The sequence below is a fragment of the Brienomyrus brachyistius genome, chromosome 4 (genome assembly GCF_023856365.1).
Source record: "Brienomyrus brachyistius isolate T26 chromosome 4, BBRACH_0.4, whole genome shotgun sequence".
Classification (NCBI taxonomy): domain Eukaryota; kingdom Metazoa; phylum Chordata; class Actinopteri; order Osteoglossiformes; family Mormyridae; genus Brienomyrus; species Brienomyrus brachyistius.
Genome location: NC_064536.1, coordinates 23,844,097 through 23,862,205, shown reverse-complemented (window position 1 = coordinate 23,862,205; position 18,109 = coordinate 23,844,097). Strand labels below are relative to the sequence as shown.

At 46.5% G+C, this 18,109-nt stretch overlaps 3 protein-coding genes across 3 annotated transcripts in view; 1 reads left to right on the top strand and 2 right to left on the bottom strand.

The window, feature by feature from the left end:
* Positions 1-4,329, bottom strand: part of cubn (cubilin (intrinsic factor-cobalamin receptor)) — a 52,453-nt gene extending 48,124 nt beyond the window's left edge. Inside the window, exons 1-6 of the mRNA XM_049010520.1 lie at positions 4,066-4,329; positions 1,891-2,020; positions 1,571-1,666; positions 1,427-1,465; positions 1,176-1,277; positions 991-1,094 (exon numbers count right to left, since the gene is read on the bottom strand). Of these exons, the coding sequence (XP_048866477.1) occupies positions 991-1,094; positions 1,176-1,277; positions 1,427-1,465; positions 1,571-1,666; positions 1,891-2,020; positions 4,066-4,169 (575 nt within the window). The 5' untranslated portion in view covers positions 4,170-4,329. The remainder of the gene's footprint in view (positions 1-990; positions 1,095-1,175; positions 1,278-1,426; positions 1,466-1,570; positions 1,667-1,890; positions 2,021-4,065) is intronic.
* A 599-nt stretch (positions 4,330-4,928) lies between these two features.
* Positions 4,929-11,803, bottom strand: trdmt1 (tRNA aspartic acid methyltransferase 1). The gene is made up of 11 exons (XM_049010522.1): positions 11,621-11,803; positions 10,686-10,795; positions 9,851-9,927; positions 8,901-8,972; positions 8,582-8,647; positions 8,393-8,462; positions 7,957-8,040; positions 7,421-7,728; positions 5,974-6,031; positions 5,388-5,517; positions 4,929-5,264 (listed from the first exon to the last, which is right to left on the bottom strand). The coding sequence occupies exons 1-11, from the start codon at positions 11,682-11,684 to the stop codon at positions 5,164-5,166; spliced, it is 1,140 nt and encodes a 379-aa protein (XP_048866479.1). The 5' UTR covers positions 11,685-11,803; the 3' UTR covers positions 4,929-5,163.
* Positions 11,804-12,901: 1,098 nt separating this feature from the next.
* On the top strand, positions 12,902-17,926 carry LOC125739947 (vimentin-like). Its single transcript, XM_049010521.1, has 9 exons — positions 12,902-13,588; positions 14,018-14,078; positions 14,855-14,950; positions 15,082-15,243; positions 15,580-15,705; positions 16,302-16,522; positions 16,847-16,890; positions 17,152-17,234; positions 17,498-17,926. The coding sequence occupies exons 1-9, from the start codon at positions 13,053-13,055 to the stop codon at positions 17,531-17,533; spliced, it is 1,365 nt and encodes a 454-aa protein (XP_048866478.1). The 5' UTR covers positions 12,902-13,052; the 3' UTR covers positions 17,534-17,926.
* Positions 17,927-18,109: the final 183 nt, after the last annotated feature.

The window sequence follows — 18,109 nt, the reverse complement described above, 5'->3', positions numbered from 1 at the left end:
TCATTACAATATTCTTGTATTCTTCATCTGTAATGTCTTCGTGAAGATGCACTAAAATGTCAGGCTATTCACGGATTGCTTCTTACGCACGTCTTATTTTTAGCAGAATCTAGCTAGTAAGTTTTGGCAGCAGTGTGGTAAGTGAAATAAGTCAAAATACAAAAGCATGAGATAGACATCGAGCCGTCAGTTAGGAATGTGCCCGTGCACGCACTCCTGCGCAGCATTGCGATTGGTGTACGGAGTTTGGGAGAAGAAATTAGTTCCTACATTAAACTGTTCAGTACAAAGTCCAAGGATTATCATGAGTAATGATTAATGTTAAGAGACATTGCTGTTGAATTTTTCTGATGTATTTTTTGGTGCTTTATCACCACAGAAAGAATGCCGTTCAGTCCCATTGTATTCCAGAGATTCCATTTCTACAGCCAATGTGTCCAAAACTAGGTATCTCCCAGCGGAACAATCTAGATGGATAGATAGCACTAAGAGCCCCCTAAAACATGTCATTGGCATTTCTTCTGACGTTCTCACTTGCTTATCTGAGCTCCCTAATAAATAGCACCCAAGGCGATCGCCTGTGTCACCCATAGGGCAGGTCGGCCCTGAGTGAAATGGTTTGTACTGCTACACAATCTATTATATGCAATATATGTAATTTAATCTGCAAAAGCCTAAAAAGAGTCACAGCAGACTTTTATTTTAACAGCTGTTTTCGGCTTTTCACTCAAGTCCCTCCTACTTGCAGTAACCCCTCCCACTTGTGCCATAAGTCCCTCCTACTTGTGGCTGGCTCCATATTGCAGAGATACATTCTTGGCAAAACTGGCCTTTTGTTGAACTGTTCACTTCGAATCTTTCACAAGATTTTGGGACGTTAGAAAAAGAGGACAATGTTGAAGGAGGTGGAGCTGTGTTCTGGCAAGGTGCGATTTGGATATAAGCAGGTTTTGCCAGCTTCCATCTATATTTAAGCCCAGGGGGATTTACCTGTAGGATCCAGGTGTATTGAAGCAGGTGGCACCGTTCTGGCAGCCCTGCGTGGTCCCCGCATACATCTGGCATTCGTTGACGTCCGTGGTACAGGTGGGGCCCTGAGAAACGGAGCGAGCAGTTGGCAGTCACAGTTGGGGGCGGGGGGGGTCTGGAAAGATGAGGACTCCCCACTCTCTCACCTGCCAGTTGTCTGGACAGATGCAGTGAAAGGCATCCAGAAGGTTGAGACAAGTGCCGCCATTCTGACAGGGGTTGCTATGGCATGTCTTCCTGTGGACCGTCTTTGGGGGTGGGGGGGGGGGGGGGCGGAGAGACATGGGCATTAGCCAACCAGCATTGCGCCATCAATGAACACGAATGGCAGAGTGCGAGAGACACATTAACATGAAAGGCACATACATAAATGTGAGGTCAAGAAACAAAATGTTACCTCTTCTACGGTCTGAACTTTAGATTCAAGTGTTGTGACCTAAATGACAGAAAATAAACGCAAAAGTCAAAATTCCATCCCCAGGAATGGCTACACTCAGACTGGCACATAACTGGACGACTTAAAGAGCAGAAGTGGCCTCACTCTGGTGTTCAGCTGATTCAGCTGATTGCTGACTTCTGGAGGTATCCCGCCCCCGTTGGCCTTGAGGTTAGTGATGTCGTCTTTGTTCGTCTTGATCTAGAAAGATCGGGGGTCTTCATGAAGTGAATAAATGAGCACAGAACGAGCTCAACTAACATCCGGCTTTTCAGTTGTCAAGGGAACACCTACAGGTGTACATACACAATGATATACTGCTCTAGCATCTGATGCTAGTACCCATTCTGAGGGTCTCTGACATTTTAGGGTCTGCTGGCATGAGGGGTGGGATCCATAGAACCTCCTCTACATCTGGCTCCCACCTGGCCAATCAGCTGGATCAGGTCCTCGCCTCCAACTTTAACGGAGCCCGATCCTCTGGTCTGGAAGACGATGTTTTTGTGGTCTCCGGTGGAGAAGAACAAGTTGCCCTGATCAGAGCTCATGCGGGGCCTGCCGGAACAGAGCGATGAACCCAGATACTCCAAAGAAGTACAGCAAATGTACTGCCTATCGCCACCCAATCAGAACAGCTTTTCAGTTCCAGAACTAACATATACTATTCATACACTGATCTTGTCAGTCTATAAAGAAAAGATTAGATTATTTTTATGATGCGTAATCCACAGAGTCATAAACAACCCTCAACCTTTTAAAGTCAGCATTTTGTATTTGACGGTAAATCTGCGATGAGATTTCAGAAGCGACATCACCATTCTCTGTCACATGGATTATCTGATCGTAAAACATACATTATAATGTTTATCATTTTATGTAAGATATTCCTACTGTCATTTCTGCTATGGCTGGTTCAGTATGATTAGATAAACCAAATTCAGAAATTCTGTGCAGAATCAATTGAAGAACAAATTTCCAAAACTCAGTGCTTTCATTGTTTTTGTTGTTTGTAAGATGAGGCTACTAATGACCTAAGTTACATTATAGGGAACCAATACTCACTCAGTCCTCATGCAATTCAACCTTTTGTAGAACTTTTGCTAAATTTCCAAGACTCACTAAGTCCACAAAACTTTTCTGAAAATGTATACCGCGGATTTTTTTCAAATATTTAAATGCTGCTGCTTTTAAAAAATAAAATTTCAACAACAAGCATCACCCTGCGTCTTTAAAAATGTACACAGAGTGGACAAAATGAGCGCCTAATTACATTTTAATATAATGGATATAGTTTGATCACCGTCTGCCTACAGAACAGCTTCAGTCCTTCTTGAAATACTGTCATATGGGTCTGAGCTCTGTGTACTGGGACGTTGGATCCCTTTTCTAGAAGAAAAGCCTCCAGATCTCTGAGGGATGAAGGAATTTCTTCAGACCCTGTGCTTCTGAAGGTTCAGTGATGCTTAGATCTGGAGATTGGTGAGGAAGGAGCTTGCTTTCATTCTGGTGTTCATGACACCAGTCCTGGATTGTGGTGGCTTTATCATCTCAGAATATGGCAGAATATCTCTGGGCTTTAGTTGGTCTTGGATGCAAATGGTATCTGAACCGCAGCTCTCGTGTAAACCCCAGCTGTCTGTCAATCCCAGTCAATAAGCTTCAACTTGCAGCCACTGTTCTCCTGTGCAATTTGGTTCTCATACGCCTTTAGGATTTTCAAGACTGTAATACATGAAATAATTTTGTAGCATTTGTGACTCACGCACCCACAATTTGGGTATTTGGTCTCTTTGGAACTGCTAACCAACATGATATTTGTACTTCTGATTTAGTTATTTTGAAGTTAAAATTTCACATTAAGTTTTTTTTTCCATCTTTTGGCAAATTCCCTGCCAATAAAATCCTTTCTTGGTTTTGCGTTTCAGCCTCTGACTTCCAATAAAGTCGGACAGAGCTAGATTGACTTATTGGATGTGACTTTATCCAGATTCAATTTAATCAGAAATCAGAAACTCTTGTGACTGGTGACATACTAAGTTTAGGCACATTTCCGCCTGATCATATGTTGGATATAGTTTTCCATCTTCTCCTTAGTCATTCCACTTGTAAGACACTGGAAACATGCAGAAAGCCCAGCAGAAGCTCAGAGCCCCAGAGGCTCCAGTATTTCCATGTCTTTTTCTTGACCAGACACCCCAGAGAATCCTGTGTGTCTCCTATTTTCACTGTAGACATCAAAAATCACCCTGCACTTTTATAACACAATTTCTGTAAACTTATTGCCAAGTACTGGCTACAATCAAGCCAGTTCCTACAAACTCTCTAGATCAAAATATCGTCACTCATTGTTTAAAACTTTCCTCTTTGCATCTCTGGCCAACCAAGGAAAACAATCACTGACTATAACTAACTGCTTCTAACTAAACTAAGCTCAGTAGTTTATTAACTCAACGAGTTCTGAAAGAACTCCTAGCCTCACACCAGCACCTTCTAGCTAAGCTTGGATGAACCTTCTAACCTGCAGAGTGTTGTGCTCAGCACTGACCAGATCTCCATATCCCTAGAGTGCTCATGTCACCAAGGAGCAAAACCGGACTTACTGGTCACTGCTGATGTCCCTGGTGTTCCGGACACTAGCCCTCTTCCCTGAGTCGCCCTGGAGCCCGACGGAGAGGAGGAGGACACAGAGGAGTGTCCGAGCCATTTCGAGAGTACACCACTCTCCACTGGATGCGGGAATGGTGAACTGGCAGCAGGATTCGCTCTAATGCCCTCCTCAGATAGACTTTGCCCCCTCTATGCTCCCCTGGGGCGGCAGGGTCTCAAAGCACAGAGCAGTAAATGCAGGAAAGTGTGACTGAGTGTAAACTGTGGTGCTACTGGGGGGCAGGCAGAAGGTACCCGTTTTATTCCCTCTGTTCCATTTTATTATTCCGACATTGCCCCCGTCTGCCACATGACCGTGGAGATGAGTAACTGGACACCTAAGGAGGCACTTTGAGCATCAAGCTGAGAAATTCACCAGAGATGGAACCATTTAAACTTTACGGTCCAGATTCAGCAATGATTGACCTTCCATATCATAATTACTTTTGAATAACTGACAGACACGTGTAGTTGGGCTTGTGAAAGCTGATAAATTTACTTACTTACATCTGAGCTAGTGAAGCAGTACTTCCAAAGGGGCTACCCATCTGCTCATCCAGGCTGTGCCACCTATTTTCCTCCCACTAAACAAACATGGTGGTCACAGTGCCTGGACAGAATTACCGGGAAATTGTGACTATCTATCCAGGACAGGGTAATGGGGGGGAGGGGCTGGAGCCTATCACAGCAAGTCCACCACAGGGCATGAGGAAGGCGGACACCCTGGACAGGATGCCAGTGCAACACAGGCCCCGAGGAAGGCGGACACCCTCGATGGGTTGCTGGTCCATCACAGGGCAAGCATAGAAAAACAATATTACAAAAATACTTTATTTCATCGCAATAAGAAAATTTACATTAAAAAAACAATAATAATTATGAACAACAATAATAATAACAATGAGACAGCAAAATAAGCTGGTTACAAGCGTGCTGTCTTGAAGCTCTCCTGCTGCCATTTCACGGCATCACATTCACATCTGCCCAGAGCCAAAATGGCCGCCTGCAGCAGCACCAGCGATGGCAGTTCTGAGCCAGTTGTGACCGTCCTCCTACGACACCATCAGCTTGATGAGCCTGGCCACAATGTGCACGTTGAGGCTGTTCCCCAGGAGTCGATAGCGCTGTTTCAGTGACGACTGCTCGGGGAAATCTGAAAGGAGACAGAATGGTCTATACGCGTCATGAATCTCTCCCCACTGTCGGTCAGAGGTGGAGATGAGCATGCTGTGGGTGTGACCTTGGGCCAGGGGGAGGGGTCATGCCAAAGCCTCACCGAAGTATGAGGGGAAGCCCATGAGGTTGGCGATCTCCCGCGGGGTGAAGTATCGCAGCTTGAGCTTTGCAAGCTGCCCCAGCTTCTCCTGAACAGACAACGTGCCGAAAGACCTGAAGGCGTCTTCCACCTGACAAAGACGAGCCGTCACAGATCCAGAGCACATGGACGCTCTCAGCCAACCAATCAGGGAGAGCCTAAGAGCTCACGCATTTCAACATAGCAGGGCTATTAAGAGTGTTACAAAGAACCCCAAAAGGTTTAGAGCAGTATAACAGCACCTTCCATCTCCTCTCTGTTGGGCTTAAAAAAAATTCTGTTTTAAAACCACAGATTTTGAAACTTCTGACCTTTATCTGACCAAACGTAATCCTCAGAACCATGATTTACAGTTAATTACAATGGTAAAGCCCTATGCATATACATATGGGCTCTAATGAATGGCACATATTAAATTCGAAAAACTAATCTGAAACTAATCTGAAACCAAGCGTTAATTTCCTGAACGTGTCCCTGGATGAGACCCGACCAATCATAACTCTCCCCATGTCCCCATGTGAGTCGATCTTCAGCACAGTTCCAATACCTCAATGTCCGTACAGCTCTGCAGCACGGAGCCAGTGCCTTCCACATAATGTCCGTACCTGTGGGGAAAGGAGGAACCAACTTTGCCCAAAATGCTTATTCATAGTTTTCAGTCATGTGAGGCACCCGGCTTCTGAAACAGTAGGAATGCCCTGCATTTGCTGCCTGGCAGCTTACACTGCTGCCCGGATGCCAGCTTACAAAATTATAGACAGCCACATGTCTAGTTATGTCCAACATATAAGATTAAATGCATTAAATGCAGTGAAACTTGCCAAAGCTTACCAGGTCGAATAAAGAAAATGGAAATAAAAGGAGGTGTTGTTTTGATCGCAATCAATCCCCCCAATATCTAACAAAATGGTTTGTTCACCCTCCATTGTTATGGGGTGGCGATATAGCTTCATACGAAATGTAGCTCTATCCATCCATCCATTTTCTGAAACCACATGTCCTACTCAAGGTTGCAGGGCGTCCAGGTTGTATTACTACATGGTTGGGAACAACCCAGGATGGGGCATCAGCCCACTGCAGGCCACACTGCTATCACATGCATACACTGCTATTACATACATACACAAATATTACATATGTGGCCAATTTGGTAACTCCAATTAACCTCAGCATGTTTTTGGACTGTGGGGGGAAACCGGAGTACCCGGAGGAAACCCCACGACGACATGGGGAGAACATACAAACTCCACACACATGTGACCCAGGCAGAGACTCGAACCCTGGTCCCAGAGGTGTCAGGCAACAATGCTAACCACTGCACCACCATGTTGCCCGAGAAATAAAGTTTCATATGTTTTTGCGCCATCCATGCTTATTTAGCAGCAAGTTCCCAATTCCTGTATGCGACGTAAAAGTGACACATGAAAGTGGCCAGGAACTACAAAGGTTCCCAGTCGAGACCGCCCAGAAACTCGGAACCAGAAACTAGGTACCTGAACTTCGGTGTGAAAGCGTCCTTCGATGGCTACCATTCACTCATTCCCTTCCCAGGGTGGAAGCACATCTACTAAACAGTACAAATCCCCTCTCTGCTTTTTCTTGGACGGGATTCTGTAGAAGCATGATACAGGCTTGTCTCTCCACCAGTTAGTGCATCTAACTGAACAACAATTATCCGGCATTTTAGCTATGCAAACATGGTAAAAATGTCATTCAGCAGAGTAAAGCCTTGTTTTATCCTCCAGGTGGGCGTTCCAATAAGGATGTGATGTCATGTGAAAGCTGTGGATTGGTTTGTGACTGCTGGGAGGGAGGTTTTAGTGTTAAAACATTATTTCTGATTGGTGGGAGTAGGAGGGGATGAGATAGTGTTACAGAAAGGGCTGATTGGGTCCGGAAGCGGGTGCCAAATCCAGGGTCGTGCCTGATTAGTGCTAAATTACAGGTGGGTGGGCCCAACAGCTATGGCCTCAGCCTATTGGTGGAAGCCGTACCCCTTGGTGAAGCAGACAGACCGCCTGCAGGTGGGCTGGACGATGTCTAAGACCAGGGCGTAGCGCAGCAGGGTCCGCGGTGGGAGCAGGTACCGCTCTCTGTCCCCAATCTCCGCTTCCTCCTGCAGGAACTCCCGGAGGAGGCGTACGGAGCCATCGCTGTCCTGGGAATGCTTCCTTTGCAGATCACATTGCCTCTCCAGTTTGTACAGAACGCGACACCCGTCCTCCACCCCGTTGGCCAAGTCAGGCGAGGTGGGGGCTTTGGGGGCGGGGGTGGCCTGTGCGTCTGGGAATACCTCCAGAATCTGGTGCAATGTAAACAGTGGAAAACACTCTTCACAAAATCCTAATATTGGGTCTTCCACATTCAGTTCTGTCTCTCCAGGGATTTAAACCCACAACCTACCGGGATAACAATGAATTACTGCTTATCATAAAGCTGAAATTTACTGTGTTCAGCATATATACACTCATAAACATAACAGCCATCCAAAGCAAAAAGAGACACTCCAAACCGAGGATGGATCACTCACCTCTGTGGTCATCTGGAAGGAAAATGATTCTTCTTGTGGCCGGGCGATGAGGAAGTAGCGCAGCCTTGAATTTGGGATCCCCAGCTGTCATTGGAGGGAAGGGGACAACAGGAACAACATGCCGTCCAATGAGATGCAAGCTGGATAGTGAGAAGCCTCACATCATAGCATGCGGACACAGCACAGAGTGCGGCTGGGCGATGTATGGAGTTCTTAAGATATACAATTTTCATATGAGATATAGGATGATATCTCCCTCCCCCTGTACTGCACCCTGCCCCGCCCCCTGTACCGCACCCTGCCCCTCCCCCTGTACCGCACCCTGCCCCTCCCCCTGTACCGCACCCTGCCCCTCCCCTCCCCCTGTACCGCACCCTGCCCCTCCCGTCCCCCTGTACCTCACCCTGTAATGTTTCAGTAATGCTGCAGGACTTACGCATGTCGGGGAGAGGAGGAACTCCTGGTAACGGTACCCACAATCCTTCAGTGTCTTTACCAAGGAGTCTCTGTGGGGGGGCACCAATAGTGCTGAGGTCACTTAACGAAGGGGGGGGGGATCACAGTGTGGGCGTGTGTGGGGGGGGATCATAGAAACTGGGATTAATGCCCCTATGTCTGAGGTTACCTGGCAGAGGAGGTCTCAAAGCCCTTGACGTTCTCGAGCAGCAGAAACCGGGGACGTTTGGCCAGCCTATGTGTGGACAGACGGGGGGGAGGTTCTTACATACACAAGGGACACCCTCATCAGGGGGCCAAGACGCTAACAAATGACACCCATAACCCTGATTGATGAAACATTTGTGTTGGTTTGTGTAAGTTACCACTGCCATGTTTGCTTTGCTACTTACTCTGATAGATTTTCATGCCGGGGGGGGGGTGAGAATTATCAGTATTCAAGAAGGCGAGTAAGGCACTCCCCCCCCAGGCTTGTACTCACTTCTCACCTGGGGAGGATGTGGAGGATGTGGAGGAAGCTCTTTGTGCGGGGGTCAGTCACATCACCCTGCAGCCCGATTCTGCAGCAGAGAGGGAGAGACTCACAGCAGATCCCTGTCACTCTGCAGGCGCGCGGTAAGAGCTAATCTGGCAGCTCTGCACAAAACAGATGCCGAGGCTCTCGATACACCACCCAGACTTGCTATCCTGGTCACAGATGCACCAGTGAGACGTGCACCAACAATGTGTCCCCTTTTGAACTCTGATATGTCTCCCAGTATGTTGATTCCAATATTTAATGTACAGCTGTGCTACTGCTCTGCTAATTCAGCCTTCAGGCTCTGCTCTTACTAACGGAATGTGGAATCAGCGAAGATCGGCCACTAGGCCCTGCAAATATAGGTGTGAAACCTCAGGCGCTACACTGGCCAGTGTTTCACTTTCATTTTCCAAACCCTGCAGTACAGCATGCAGCCTGAGGTCCAGTCTAACAATGTCTCTTTACTCTTTACTGGTGCAGGGTGCATTTTGGAAACAGCAAACTATAAAAAGCCCTATTTTGTAATTTTGCATTTATTAACTGTAATTAATGTGAATAATGACATAACGACTGTGGAAATAAACATTAGAATTTTCAGCCAAAATCAATACAATTACAAACCTAATTAGGAAAACAGTGTTAATACATCTTTTCAGAAACAAGATTTTTATCCGAAGCAGGCGTGAAGTGAAAGTGTGAAGAAAAACATCCCAATGGCTTAACCGCTTCGGAGAATCCGGCAGGATGACGGTGAAAAGGGCAGAAGTCTGGCCTGTATAATTAACCGTGTATAAGTAACCGATTGACTGGATTTGATGCTCGGCGCTACGTGAAGGTTAAAGTTATTTCAAGGCTAATGTGTTGGATTTGAGATCTCGCACGCACACACACACACACACACACACACACACAGTTTACCTGGTGAAGGGCTGGCAGGGGGGGCTCATCAAAATCATGTCAAAACCCAGACTGTTGAAATCATCCAATGTTATGCACTGAAATCAGACAACATGGCCGACATATGAACACGAGGCCCTGAGAGATATCCAGGGCGGTTCAGCCAGCACCAGAACCAGCCTCTGGCAGCTCCCAGAGCCAAACACTGTGATATTTACATACAATCACAGGCTCCAGAAAGGACAACCATGATCTCCTTTAAGACCTGGACCATGTGACCTGTGTGCAAGCAGGAACAGGAGATGATATGGGCACAAGGTACACCTCAGTTTACGAGTTTTAGGCTCCATAGTACAGCCCGTCAGCTGAATACTTAAGCTGAATCAACATCTGACAAAATGTTAAATGTCTCATCTCTCTATAATATACTCAGATTCTCAGTGTGGAAAGTGAACAGTACATAAAAATAGCAGCAGGCGCCCTTGTCTTCCTGCAGTACTGGCCTCCTGCCACCAGGAGATCTCACACTGCTGTGACATTCCACACTGCTCCTCCAAAGCCCTCCAAAGCTCTTTAACCAGCCTGCTTGCTGACAAGGCGGGTGACCTTCGGCCCTCGTTAACACCAGCCAGTCGTTCTATCAGGGGCATCTCCTTGTTAAAGCTGGAAGGACTCATGATAGGTCATGTGGCGTGAGCCAGATTGCAGATGTTGAGTTGTCCCTGCCCATCTTCTCGCACGTCTGTCCGTTGCATATTCATTGGTTTGCTCCTCTTAACATTCTGCTATGATTTTCACCCTCCTTTGCTCACTGTTCTGACAGCAGGTGGCGACATGAGGACGGCAGGGACCTCACCTCGATGGTCTTGGACCACAGGGGGATGTTGGGGAAGTTGTGCCTGTAGACCTCATTGGCTGTGGTGTTGACGTCCACGGCGGCCACCACATCTGCAGGAATGCTACTCTCTGGCAAAATAGACAGTTTAACTACATGCAAGACTCTCATACAGGCATACCCCAATAAGGCTACTAACAATAATAGTCGGGGTAACTTTCAGTGAGCAGGAAGGGCGAATGCGATTACTTTTACAGTTCTAAGTCTCACAGTTTAACTGAAGGTGATGTACCATTTTTCACCGCTGGGTGCGATCGCTATTCCATTTCAGTGACGAGGCCGGTCGTTACGCCGAGTTAATGGTCCACCTACTGTAGGACTCTAAAGGCCAACAGCGGCTGCACAGCGACACTCCCCCGCCTAGGTACCCTGTCACATCGTCGAAAATTTAGAGGAAACCGGTATGTAAAGGATGACCCCTGTTGGGGAGAAGGTTTAACGGAATACCGATATATATTATTGGGGAGAGGGGTATCGACAGTCTGCCTCTCGTGCATAGGGGTATCGATAGTTGTATGGGACACGGGCGCTGCCTTTTACTCTGGCTTAAAAAGACATTGTAAACACAAACGCATTTTTGAGGGCTCAATGATCAATTTTTTTTGCCAGTACATACTCACATAAACCAAACCCCTTGAACAACAGGTGCCGACCAATCACGGATCAAGCGATCACATGAAATACTAGGATCCATTAATCCAGTCTGAACCGGCTAAATATTTAGAAATACACGCCATATATTTATATTAAAATTACTGTACGCAATAAACAAATTGATTTTCAGGACTAATGCCACAAGCATAATGCTGAGTATGGTTAACGATATACTAACTGGAATACATGACACCCATGCCTTCTGTTTTGACTTTACTTTAGTGTCGCACAAATTATCTTACCTTTCAATGCAAAATGCATGCCCCCGATTCCACTGTATAACTCTAAAACTCGTAGCGTACTCATGTCCGCCGGACAGCACAAAACTCCGGATAGAACATAAACACGAACACGTGTGATGATCTGTGTTACAGTCCTACCGTTCAAAATGCCGTCAAAGAAACGTTCCGGATACTTTAGGACCATCACAATCTTATCGCTCCGCATTTTGCGGTCCAATTGTATCAAACACTAGAAGGTCTATTTTCTTTTCGTAGATTAAATTATTGTTTAAAGTAAGGCCTATTATTATTGTACTAATTTTAATCGGTTTAAAATACAATTTATCAATTCAAAAGGGAATGTATGGATGTTAAATAGGTCTATTCATGTAGTAAAGCATTTCGTAGTTGCGGAACGTAGGCGAATATTATACTCTGTAATTAATATGATTCTGAAAGTGTATTTTAAATAAGTACATACCAACGGTAATGTACAGTAAAATGTATTTAAATTGGGAAATCCCTACGTTTCCTAGCAGTGACCTCAGTGTAAATTGGACCAGGAACCTTTTGCTTAATCCAATCTTTAACCATCGCACTGCATTGAATGCAGTGCATTCTGCTACGATTCATCTGCATTTGATACAAACAAGTAAAGATGTGGGGAAAAATGAGGGCTAAATTATAACACTTCTAAAGAGAGTAGCTATTTATAAAAATCCTGGCATTTTCAACATACACTACAGTATAGTGCCTACTGATGTATGTTGTACTGAAGTATTGTCCAGAAACTCGAAAGTGTTTGTTTCTTTGTGAGAGATGCAACTCAAAGAAATGAAAAAGTTACAACGGCCTCGCATTCCCGTAACCATAACAACCATCTGTAAATAAAGGGCTTTCTGAATGACGTAGCTGAATCCCCTTAAAACAGGCAATATCACAAGCGCGCGTATTTATGAGTGATACTTATCGTAAAGCTATTTTGCATTACGTTTTCCTGATAACCTCATTTATGTGGACTTAGAACGAGCTTTTTACAGGTTTATTTAAGGTCATATACACATTTATAGTGACTAACAACCGCGATAATTACGTCATTTATTATGAATATGAACTAAAAATAATGAGCAAGTTGTCTAGAAAATTTTGTGTTCCGTTTTTGGCACGCGTTGTCTCTTCTAAACTGAAAGAAACTTTGGAAAGGCAGTGCTGGAAACGCCTATCGGGGGCGATTTCAGCGGGTGGGGGTTATCACAATATGCGGAGCATCTCACAGGCTCCGCACAGCGCCACTCAGGCTCTGCACCGTTATGTTATTTGCATACGGAGCTGTCTATATAACCCAGTTGAGCCGATCTTATCATTCTTGTTGCGGATGAGTCTGGTGGTGCACTTGGAAGGGAGGAAAATAATTAGTAAATAAAAAAGTTAGTTTAGACCAAAGGAGTACAAAATGACCACGAAAACGTGGACCAAGCAGTACCCATCATCCTATAAAAAGATCTTCGGTGAGGAAAGACCCGCGATGGCTCGATCCACATACTCAAGCCGCCAACTCTCCGGGCCAGTGCGATCACGGGGTACCTACAGCGTCTCTTCAGCACCATCCACCTACGCCACCAAAAGCTACCGGGTCCGCAGCAGCGCCCCGATGCCCAAGCTGTCATCGGACACGGTGGACTTCGCCCTGTCCGATGCCATCAACACCGAGTTCAAGGCCAACCGCACCAACGAGAAGGCAGAGATGCAGCACCTCAACGACCGCTTCGCCAGCTACATTGAGAAGGTGCGCTTCCTGGAGCAGCAGAACAAGGTACTGATCACCGAGCTGGAGCAGCTGAAGGGCCGCGGCACGTCGCGCATCGGGGACCTTTACGAGGAGGAGATGCGTGAACTGCGGCGTCAGGTGGAACAGCTGAACAGCGAGAAAGCCAGAGTGGAGGTGGATCGGGACAACCTGGCGAGCGACATCGAGCGGCTCCGGGAGAAGTATGCGAAGCACGTTTATTATTGTTGCTATTATTATAATGGTTTATTGTTGTTATTATTATTAGTAGTACTAATAGAAGAAGACATGTTGAAACAGCAACAAAAATTATGTTACGATAGAGGGGGAAAAAATGGAACCACGAAATAACATGCAGTTTGTTGTAAAATAAATATAAACTGCAAACGTATATGGGTTTTTTTATGCAGCATATGCGGAACCGGTATGGTCTGCAATCAGTCTGCCTTTAATGAATGTTTTAAAACTTCTAAGTTCTTTTTTTTATTTCCATACGCCTCAAACGTCCCCTAAGTGTAATTTCTGCAAACTTTCCCGGAAGCGATGCTACGCACAGATCTGCCTCTAACTTCCATGGCGTGAAATGAAACGCAAAATCAAGTTTCCGCGGGGTGGCCGTTTCTCACCCGCAGGCTCCGGGATGAAGCTCTTCAGCGAGAAGAAGCTGAAATAAACCTGCAGAGCTTCAGACAGGTACCGCCGAAAAATCCAATTAGATCTCGACTTGTGGTTTCAGTGGATATTAGGAACTTTTAATATCTCCTTAATAAAACTTGCAGATTGCAGATCAATTAAAATAAACATTAAGGTAGAACCGCAGCGCTCGGGTTTCTGACAGCGATAGACAGTCACTGTGTCGGCTTGATAATGGAACGAGTCTCCCCCCCCCATGTGCGCTGGCGACGGGTTCAGACGCGCAGACCAAGCGACACAGCTGCGTGTCAGCTGGCGGACAGAAGGGGCGATGCGCCGGCATCCTGTTAGCCCTGAGCTCCAGCAGTCTTCCCTGAGGTGGAGCAGCTGCAGCGGGGACCTGGTACAGAGCTGTACTGCAGGGAGCCCGCGGGGGGGGGTGGGGGGGGGGTTGAGCTGAACAGGCGGCTTGTCTGCGGAAGGGGCAGCTTCTTGGCTGGGGGGCAGAATGACAAACCAGGCTATTGTTTGAGTCGACAGTGGCCAGCTGTGCTTTTTGTCACTGAAAGCTGTGTGGTTTAGCGCCAGACAGAGATGGGGTGGGGGGTCGATGTGGGGGAGGGTTAGTGAATACGGGCTACAACTGACTGGACAGGAAGTCGAACAAACCACCCATAGTGTGTAATAGACACATAATCCATGATGTCACATTACTGATCTCCATCAGTCAATACATCCATCAAATAAGTGAATTACACCTTTTTGAATGAATTCAGTTAGTCTAAATCCAATTATCTGGTAAGTCTACATGAGAAAAACACACCCATGTCACCTAGGATGTCGACAACGCCTCTCTGGCCCGCCTGGACCTGGAGCGGAAGATGGAGTCTCTGGAGGATGAGATCGCCTTCCTGAAGAAGCTTCACGAGGAGGTGGGCTACAGCTCCTCCACTGACTCCACCCCAACTCTGCCCCAAACCTCCCACACGCACACGACCGCATCTACCAACCCATCGTGGTGAATTACTGAGAGGGCAGGGGCCTTCCCATCCCCCCCATGCAGGAGCTGGCCGAGCTGCAGACACAGATGCAAGAGCAGCATGTGCAGGTGGAGATGGAGGTGGCCAAGCCAGACCTGACAGCCGCCCTGCGCGACGTCCGGCTGCAGTATGAGAATCTGGCCACCCGAAACCTCCAGGAGTCTGAGGAGTGGTACAAGTCGAAGGTGAGCATAGCCTCTGCTGGGTGATACCATCACAATACCTGGTGAGTCAGGCCTGCCTCCACACTCCAAGTGTTTGGTTAGGAAATCCCATTACTAGTCTCCATCCATCAATCAATCCATCCATCTAGGGGTGTAGGAAATGGGGGAGGGGGCCCCTGGGGCATGTACCCCCCAACATTTCATTTGGCTTCATTGATTAAATGAAGTTGTGTCCACTCAAGGTCAAACTGTCTCCTACACGCTCCCATCCATCGTTCCATCTACCCCTTGCCCAGTCAGGGTCGCTGAATGAATCATAATTCCGAAGCTTAAAACTGCCCCTTCCCGCCCTTTCAGTTTGCCGACCTTTCCGAGACGGCAGCCCGTAACCAGGAAGCCCTCCGGCAGGCCAAGCAGGACGCCAATGACTACCGACGGCAGGTGCAGGTCCTCACCTGTGAGGTGGATGCCCTCAAGGGCACAGTGAGTACCACTCCCAGCCTGCGTTAACCCCGTCTCCACTCTGGAAACTGCCAGGTACTTCTCTGTCATCGGACCTGCACTGCTTCCTCTCGTTACACTGTTAGCGTCTCCCCAAAAAGACAACCTTACGTTTCTGGGAATGTTACCTGCATATTTCCCTCTCACTTCCTGTTACTTTGCATCACTGAACTCTTACTTCCTGGCCCCACATCCCTACCCAATTTGATGTGTTACCTGCACATTTCCTTCTGACTTCCTGTTACTTTGCATCACTGAACTCTTACTTCCTGGCCCCACATCCCTACCCAATTTGATGTGTTACCTGCACATTTCCTTCTGTCTTCCTGTTACTTTGCATCACTGAACTCTTACTTCCTGGCCCCATATCCCTATCCAATTTGATGTGTTACCTGCACATTTCCTTCTGACTTCCTGTTACTTTGCATCACTGAACTCTTACTTCCTGTGCCCATTTGGATCCCTCCCAGTGTCCTGTCCTCCTCCCCACCTTTCCTCTTTCATCCCTGCTCCTACATCTCCTTCTGAATGATATGACGCTCTGAATCATGATCACTCAACCTTCACCCCAACCACAGAATGAGTCCCTGGAGCGGCAGATGAGGGAGATGGAGGACAACTTCTCCCTGGAGGCCTCCAACTACCAGGACGCCATTGCCCGTCTGGAGGAGGAGATTGGCGGCATGAAGGTCGAGATGGCGCGCCACCTGCGCGAGTACCAGGACCTGCTCAATGTCAAGATGGCACTGGACATTGAGATCGCCACCTACAGGAAGCTTCTGGAAGGGGAGGAGAGCCGGTAGGAACAGACCACGTGATCATTGCACTGTGATGCTTGTTGAGTGAAGGTTTTGTGGACACAATCCGGTTATAGGATTTAGTCAAAATGGGTCAGAAAAATTCACTTCCAACAGATTTCATCTAAACAACAAAGCCTTGATGGAAAGGAACATGAGAATGCTTTGTTTTGATAAGTTAATATTTTCATTTCTGCCCATAAAAGGATATGATAGCTTTGTATTAAGGCCAGGAAATAATTCTGTCATCAGGGTCCACTGCCTTATAACCCCATTAGATGCGTCAAGCTTTGAACTTGGTTGGTTTTGTTCCCCTCTGTTCCTAGGATCTCTACCCCACTTCCCAGCTTCTCATCTCTCAACCTGAGAGGTGAGTTAGGTGTGACCACCTTGTCAAAAGAATTTAACTGCCGTGTCACTGAAATTTGTTAAGAGTGCTTAAAAATGGCCGAGTTGATGCAGTGAAAATTTAACCAAGATACAGGGACTGTAGCAGTTTAGGATGAAAATGATCGAAGGTCATAAGGACCATTGTAAGCTTGGAAGTTTCTGAGAGCAGTCGGTATGACATAGTGAGGCTTCATTTATCGTGAGGGATGATCATATGACCTTCTTCTGTCTGTCTTCACAGAGTCCATGATGGAGGCCAGGCCGGTGACTGAGAACATGAAGAAGAAGGTCCTGATAAAGACCATCGAGACTAGGGATGGACAAGTAAGTGTTCTGATGGGCTCGTTTTGAAGACTGGCAGAGTGGACCTGGTAATGTGCCCCAGAGGTTTCTAACAGAGCTTCTAGATATTTACGAGATCATTGAACGACGGTCTCAGAAGAATGGTAATTCTTTTGCCATTATTTTTTTACAAATGTGTTGTTATTTAATTGTTCTAAATATGAAAAACGCATCAGATCACTATGCTTATCACATGAGTCTGGTTAGAATTCAGTACCTGGTTCTCCGATGTCTGTCGTGCACAGGTGGTGAACGAATCGAACCACGATGACCTGGAATGAGGAAAGGAGGAGGAGGAGGATGACACTCAGCTAAGCCAAAGCGGGGGGGCGTAGCTATGAAAAGAGAGAGTAGAAACGGCTTTGCATACTTTAAAAAAATAAAACACACACATGCACACAAACTGACGTACATAAACAAGAAAACAGTGCCTTTTAGCAAGACAGGGAGCCGTAAGTTAGGAAGGGTTGTGTTACAACAAGATGGAAGGTGTAGCATGGGCGTGGCTTAGTAACACTCACCGTAATACCTCTAATATACGCTCACCTGGTTACATGAAAGTTATTCTGAGGAGCTGTGAAGTTTGTGCCTTAACTAAGAGTAGCGTTTCCTATGTGAGCAGTCAGTGGAGCTGCTGATTCTGCTTTTGTAGATCAATAAAATACAAAAAATAAGCCTAATGTGTTGCTTTGTTGAGACACGTTCACCAAACTGTACAATCCTTTTTCCCTTTATTGGTTAAATTGTGTGCTCTGAGGTTTAATGGAATTCATGTGGTTAGAGTTTGGTGATTACAATGTTAAGATATTAAAAAGTGGAATGATCGAAAATGAACAGACTGCCAGTCTGGAACATCA

Bases quoted from the DNA above. Each gene is read 5' to 3' on its own strand.
- trdmt1 (XM_049010522.1), bottom strand. From the start codon at position 11,684: ATGAGTACGCTACGAGTTTTAGAGTTATACAGTGGAATCGGGGGCATG. The intron at 8,973-9,850 runs GTAAACTGTGTG...TCTCTGCTGCAG, and splicing joins CCCTGCCAGCCCTTCACCAG to AATCGGGCTGCAGGGTGATG. The intron at 5,265-5,387 runs GTGAGGCTTTGG...GTCTCCTTTCAG, and splicing joins GGGCTTCCCCTCATACTTCG to ATTTCCCCGAGCAGTCGTCA.
- LOC125739947 (XM_049010521.1), top strand. From the start codon at position 13,053: ATGACCACGAAAACGTGGACCAAGCAGTACCCATCATCCTATAAAAAG. The intron at 14,079-14,854 runs GTACCGCCGAAA...CATGTCACCTAG, and splicing joins ACCTGCAGAGCTTCAGACAG to GATGTCGACAACGCCTCTCT. The intron at 14,951-15,081 runs GTGGGCTACAGC...CCCCCCATGCAG, and splicing joins TGAAGAAGCTTCACGAGGAG to GAGCTGGCCGAGCTGCAGAC.